Source organism: Simochromis diagramma, unplaced genomic scaffold (genome assembly GCF_900408965.1).
Source record: "Simochromis diagramma unplaced genomic scaffold, fSimDia1.1 OVJJ01000685.1, whole genome shotgun sequence".
NCBI lineage: Eukaryota > Metazoa > Chordata > Actinopteri > Cichliformes > Cichlidae > Simochromis > Simochromis diagramma.
The window spans coordinates 6,546,317-6,553,670 of record NW_024387477.1 but is presented as its reverse complement, the minus strand read 5'-3'; the positions used below and the strand labels follow the sequence as shown (position 1 = coordinate 6,553,670).

Genomic DNA, 7,354 nt, shown 5'->3' with positions numbered 1-7,354 from the left:
CTTACCGTGTCTTGTTCCACAGAGTACATCATTTTTACCTTTCTGTGACACAACACTCATGTTTGTTTCTCAAAAACTGCACAACACAGTGTTATTCTTGATGATTTATTGAAAGTAATTAACATTTAGACAGTAATGGTTAACAAGTCCTGAGATGGGAAGATGACATGGTGCTGTGGGATTGCAGGGCAGCCTGAATGCACTGAAAGGCTGGCCTAAACCCCAGATTCCAAAGAGGCACCACAGAGTTCCTGTTTTCAAGCCTCCTCTTCATTCAACATGCCATCTTCACGGTACAAGAAACTGTAACATTACTCGTTTTCAGGCTACCTTAGTTCTACTAATCATTTGCATCTGATTACACTTAATTCATTAGACAGACAATACTAAATGATCGATCACATCTAATTAAAGACATCCCTTGTGTATTGTTCGAGCAGGTATCTCCGGATGTCAGCTCGGACCACAGAAACTTTGGTGGTCGGGTGCCACCTCATCACTGGCTTCCCATCCATTCCCACCAGAAACTTCTCAAAGTTCCACTTGATGTCACTAATCTTTAGAGGCTCCCAGAACAACCGGCCGTACATGGGACCAAAGTCTTCTCCGACAGCGGGGCAAGAGCTCTGCGTGGCACAAAGAACTTTTAAGTAAGACTCAGAAGAACACGGCTCAGGGCCATATGTTTTCTCTGCCTTTATAAATGCTCATGAAGGCATGAATTATATCTAGTGCATCCAGTCTGTTTCAAATACAGTGGGGCAAGTAATTATTTGATCCCCTGCTGAATTTCTAAGTTTACTCTCTTCCAAACAAATGAACAGTCTCTAATTTGGTTTCATTTTAATAACGAGGGACAGTCTCCATTGATATCTACCAAAATAACCCCCCAAACAAACCACATTGCATAACAGCTATAAACTTATTTGCATGTCATTGAATGAAATAAGTATTTGATTTCCAATAAAAACCAAGTTACCAAGCGGCAGCCAAGAAACCTAAAGGATTTGTTTCTGTAAAGCGGAGTGGCCCAAAATCCCTCCTGAGATGAGCCAGTGACCAACTACAAGGAACAGCTTACCATGGCAAACAAGGTTCCTTCACCAAGTAGTAAGTCGTGGTTTACTTATGGATAAAATACTTATCCGCTCAATGATATGCAAATCAATGTACAGCTTTTATTTAATGTGATTTTTTTCTGGATTTGTTGGTTGATATTCTGTCTTTCTCCGTTAAAATGAAAATGCTAAAATTAGAAAGCTTATGAATTCAGCAGGCTATCAAATAATTATTTTCCCCACAGAATATAACTAAACACATGTAAAGAGTCTAAGCATTGAGAGCAGACAGTAGCATTCATAATACACTTGGAAAAAAATAATTTAATAACATGTAAAATACAAAATTTAAAGGTAAGTTTCAACTTACAAAGACTCAACTGAATTTCACACACAGTTTCTTACCTTAAGGAAAGTATAAACCTCTTGCTCATTTTTCCCATTCACATCACCTTTCTCAAACAGCAGGAAGTTTGGAACGAATCCATTGCCAGGCCTAACGTATCTGGAATCCAGAAAAAGGACATCCTATCAGTGGACATGCCCCTGAGTACTTTACTGCTTGGCAGCTGCCCTAGATTCCCTACAAGCCGAGTAAAGTCACATAGTGTATTGCAAAGGCTTTGCTATGGATCTGTGATGACTGATGCAATCTGAGACATACGTTCTGGGTGTGCTGCAGAGACTCTCGAACAGAAACTGCCAAAAGATGCTTTCATGCTTTAATGAAGTTTTGTTGATTGACAGAGGATTTACCGTTATTGCACATTCCAGTCTACATGCTGCTTTAAAGCTTCTCACCTTACAGCACATATATACGGCCTTGCGATAAACGTGTGACTCAATACTAGGGAATTTAATGTTATCACATCAAAATCCTATCGAGTTCTCTGGAAAACCATGACCTTCATCGAGCCTATTTCATTCATGAGTATTTTTTAAACAGTGTTTTCTATGGGGCAGACTTGAAGTGCAGTGAAAGACAAAGATTTCTCACTTTAAACCTGGCAGGATTTCATGCCTTTGCCCTGGTTCCTGTTTTCCAAACTGGTTGCAGGGGAAGCCAAGAACAGTTAACCCAAGTGGGTTCATCTCCTCATACAGTGCATTCAGTTCTGATGAAAGAAGAGAAAAGAGTTCAGGTGGAGAAACCTTTTCCCCCCACCTCTTTATTTCTTTTTTAACTGCAGCACAAAACAACGCTGCCTGTGCCATCTCTTACCCACATACTGACTGGTGAGTCCTCAGTATGTAGCCACGTTGACAAAGAGGACAGCCTTGCCTGCATAGTCACTGAAGTTCACAGTCTGACTACCATTTAGAGTTTTTGCTCTGTATTTGTAAATGGTGCCTTCCACGGATGAGTTGCATTGCTGCAGATACAGACAAAAGGTCGAAGCAGTTATGGTTGCTTTAACTTGCTAACAGCCTATACAGTTAAGGTGAGCAAGAACACAGAGAGTCTGAACATGAATTGCTTCAAGAAGAACACAATGTACTCTCAGACTTCCAAACAGCACACAATCTATATTGAAACACAAAAACCTGAAGCTGGACTTAACGTGGACATAACCTCTCACCTCACACAAATGTTTATGAGGGGTGTGTTTAACCTTTTGTTCAGTCCCCCTTTAAATGATCTGCCACAGTGAGTGACTGAAAAATGACAATGTTTCATTTGCGTTCTTGTGGTAAATGTTTTTTCACCTAATGACCAATATAGCAAACAATTAATCACAGGCAATCAGCCAATAAGTAGAAGCATAATGAATGGCAAATATTTGCAGGTACAGAACTTGCCATTAGTAAGGAAGATATTTATTAGTCTTATGTGATGGTACTGGCCATCTTCGGGATCGGGCGTCTCACTTGGACAAAACAACACATAGGAAAATCTCGTTATCAGCTACTTTTTCGTCCCGTCAAGGTCAAATAAACAATCACCACGACAGTCTGACCATCCACTACAGATGTCAGGGGTTTGTTTGCCCAAATTGATCCTGAAGCTTTAACCAAATAAGCAGCATCAGGGACAGCTGCAATACTTCCCCTTCTTCCCCCTCCATACCTGCGTTGTTGTGTGGGCAACAGAGCTCCTTACAGTAAACATCAAGCTCTGTGCCAACAGGAGAACTCTGCTGACAAACAGTTAAAGGGACTTTAGCTGTCAAATTACCCTCACCCAGCCAGAAATCTTTACGTGAAATTACCAATGCAGCAGATGTGACTCTATATAAAATGGGTATCACAATATTCAAAAACATGAACGCAGAGGGCCATTACAGTTCCAAATGGCTCTGTTTTAAGCTATTTGCTTTTGTTGATGCACTTTATCTTGTCATTATGGCTGATGATTGCCAGATGCTTCCTTAGACGGTCATTTTTCACAATAAATCAGCACAGCTTGGAAAAAGGATGCAATCATGCTTAGAAATTCACCAACAAAAGAAGCCCAGAGTAACAGGTGTTTATGTTTCTATTCAAAGGCTTGCTGTCCAGCATAAGCTTGAATAAGCAGTAATAAGCAGAAGTTATTGAAAGAGGTGTGTGTTGAGCACAGATAGTGAGCAATTGGGGGAAGTTATTGTCGCTCAAACTTCCTCATAATTTAACGCAAATAATTTGATCTTTGACAAAGAACATTCTGGAAAACACTGACACAGGGCCAAACAAACAACTGCAAGAGTAAAATAGACCTATGCTGTGGAAGACTGTTTTTCCATGAAAATCAAGCAACACTCACCTGATAACCTACAACGTAAACAGGTGAGCCGGGTAGCAGCAGACCGAGCAGCAGTAGCGGTAACACGGCCCACATCGTGCAGTCCTTCCCCCCGACGCGGTGACTGCTCTCTGTGGATGTCTGTCTTCTCGATAAATGAACTGGCTGAGGTGTCGTCATCTGTTGACGTGCACCGATTGTGAGCGCGGATGAAAAGTGTCAGTAGTCTCCAGGTCAGAAAAATAACTATTCGTTCTTAGCGCTAATGTTGTGGGCAGAACAATGCTTGCGATTTAGTAATCAGTGGTATGGTGGCCTATATATGCCAAACAAATAATAAACAATTACAAATTACAATTCATACCGTGTACATTATAACATGCCATAATAGACCCATTTCTGTAATATACTCAGTGAGTACATATCTATATTATTGCTAATATATATTGTAATATATCTATATCACTAAAGCACTTCTGGATGGATGCAAACTGCATTTCGTTGCCCTGTACCTGTGCATGTGCAATGACAATAAAGTTGAATTCTATTCTATTCTATTCTATTCTATTCTAAAAAACAAACAAACAGGAAATTCTTATTTTATTCGTCTAACCAAGATTTAACCCACAAACAAGACAGGGAACACGTTACATATATACAAAGAAAAAATAATAGTAGATGTACGTTTATGTGTGTGATGTTGTCAAAGTTATCGGGGATTTTAGACACCTTGAAACCGCTGCAAAAGTTAAAGAAGAAGTACAATCCTGATCAAAAGTTTAAGACCACTTGAAAAAAGGCAAAAAATCATATTTTGCATGGCTGGATCTTAACAAGGTTCCAAGTAGAGCTTCAGCTTTAGATCATGATATATTAATAAGAAAACTGGAACGTTAATGTGTCAGAGGGTTAGTTTTAAATTGGGTCCGGAGTTATTTAAGTGACAGGAAGCAGTTTGTGAAATTAAATAGTGGTTGCTTGTGGTGTACCCCAAGGGTCAGTTTTGGGCCCAAAATTCTTCAACTTATAGATTAATGACATTTGTAAAGTGTCCAAAGTATTAAAAATGGTTCTCTTTGCTAACGATACTAACATTTTTTGCTCTGGTGATGATATGCAGAATTTATTGGATGACATGACTAATGAAATAAGTAAAGTGAAGTTCTGGCTTCATAAAAACAAATTATCATTAAATTTGAATAAAACTAAAATTATGTAATTTGGAAATAGTACTTTAAATACAAATGCTAAGATTCAAATAAATGGTGTTGATATTGAAAGAGTAAGTGAAAATACATTTCTGGGGGTAATAATAGATGAAAAACTTAACTGGAGAGCTCACATAATATATATTCATTCCAAAGTATCACAAAGCATTGCAATATTAAACGATGCAAAGCAGGTATTAGACAGGACATCACTTCATATTCTCTACTGTTCACTGGTTTCACCATACTTAAGCTATTGTGCAGAGGTCTGGGGCAATAACTATAAAACCACATTACATTCACTTTTTACTCTTCAAAAAAAAAGCAGTTCGAATCATCCACAATGCAGGTTATAGAGAACATACAAACTCACTATTTTTGCAGTCTGAAATATTAAAAATTGCTGATCTAGTGAAATTCCAAACAGCACAAATTCTATTCAAAGCAAAAAATACAGAACTACCAGGTAATATTCAGAGTATGTTTTTTTTTTGAAAGAAGTAAGTTCTAATTTATGGAGGACCACAAACAATTTAAGGGTTTTTTGTAACTTCAAAACAGGGAAGGTATGTACTACAAGAAAAAGCATTTGTGTTTCTGTGCATAGAGTGAAACTGTGGAACAGTTTGAATATATAACAAATATAAAACAGTTAAAAAAGAGTTATAAAGACATGATCTTCTTGAACTATAAAGAAAGGGAAATTAAGTGAATGTCTCTATTTACAAAATTTCATGATGTGATATTATAGTATATAGTATATCAGAAATCTGTTCACTTTTTATTACAGATTATATAAGTAAGGAAGCTGACTAAATATTGACTGATAACTTATGGCAAAGGGGTGGGATTAAATAAGTGTGTACTTCTTCCCACTCCCTTTCGACATGTAAATGAATCCGAACAGTGGCACTATTGAAATGTACTGACTTTATTTTGTATAGTATTTTTTCTCTAATTTTCTTTACTAAATGTACCTGTATATTGTTTACATGTTCGAAATAAATTCACAAACAAACAAACCCTGCTTATGCAGTTCAACAACCTGGCCACGTTCAAAAAGGGAATGTTTTTTTTGCCTTTGCCATCAGAACGTCATGACAGTGTGACTACCTGACAGAAAATGACAATGAATCCACAGTTTTGCACAGATTTGGATTTCTTCTTGTTGCATGTTGAAGCTCTACTTGGAACCTTGTTAAGTTCCACAGAAGACAACTAAAGTGGATGATGACAGAATTATTTCCATGGTTAAGAAAACCAACTTTACAGTGTTTATCCAAGTGAAGAACACTGGGAGAGCTAAGACTATCTTGTGACACTCTACAATCAAGAGACACCTTCATGAATCTCTAACTTACTATTCAGACAGAGAGCATGAGGTTCTGTGTGCATGGCCTTGGATTTGTGTGTGTTTGACTGTTGGATTACTATTAAACAGAACACACTGGAATTAAGCAACAGGGGACACATTACACTGAACAAATCAGGATCTTTCTGCTTGACTTATCAAGCCAGTTATGCAAGATTAGTTTACCCTAACCGAGGACCTCTCTTGTAATGTGTTGTTTTTCTTCTGTTTGGAGGATTAAATAATCATGTCTCGTGAATCTGAGATTGGAAAAATAAATACATGTAGAACTCAGTGTGTATTGAATACAAACCAGCTGAGCTGCACATCAATATTGAGTTGTACTTTCAAATCTGCCACAGCACCAACATGGCAGCAGATTTTGACACTATAAACTCAGCACTAACCTGTTGTGTTTATAGTAGTTTATAGTGTCAAATCTCACCTATTAACAGAGATACTGCAGTGTGACATAGTTTCAAAAGTGCATATGTTACTATAACTGCTGCTATAACTGCAGTCAGTGTGCTTTGAATGAAACATTTATGCTAAAGTAAATGAATAAAAAGCTCCTGCGGTATTACAAGTTGAACTTACCCGAATCTTCATGAATGCATGAGAGCTAAGCGGCCTACTGTTGGTTTATTTTATTCATGGATCATTTCTCTTCCTCTCTCCTCTCCGGGATCAGCTGTTGCCATGGTGAGCTGGTACTTGGCCATATGCCCTGTGGGTGGCTGACAGGAGTCTTTGCAAGCCTGTTCGAGTGTCTCGCTCACTGTATTTTGTACACAGCGTTCGGCTCAGATCTGCAGGCCAGAATAAGTTGTTATGCAGCGGGGAAGCAAGAGGCACCAGAAGGGCCAAATATCCCATGAATTTCTCTGGTTAAGGAGAAATACTGAAATTTAATTGATTATGATCAGTTGCAAGGGGCTGTGAGGACATGAATAAGTGCACATACAAATACTTTTATACAGTATATATAAAATAAAATGCAGCTTTGTCAAAACTC

General features: G+C 38.1%; 1 protein-coding gene across 1 annotated transcript; it reads right to left on the bottom strand.

The window, feature by feature from the left end:
- Positions 1-91: 91 nt before the first annotated feature.
- Positions 92-6,963, bottom strand: gpx3 (glutathione peroxidase 3). Its single transcript, XM_040016267.1, has 6 exons — positions 6,937-6,963; positions 3,802-3,960; positions 2,281-2,431; positions 2,056-2,173; positions 1,464-1,563; positions 92-626 (listed from the first exon to the last, which is right to left on the bottom strand). Exons 1-6 carry the CDS (start codon positions 6,946-6,948, stop codon positions 405-407), a joined length of 762 nt encoding a protein of 253 aa, XP_039872201.1. The 5' UTR covers positions 6,949-6,963; the 3' UTR covers positions 92-404.
- Between the last annotated feature and the right edge of the window lie 391 nt (positions 6,964-7,354).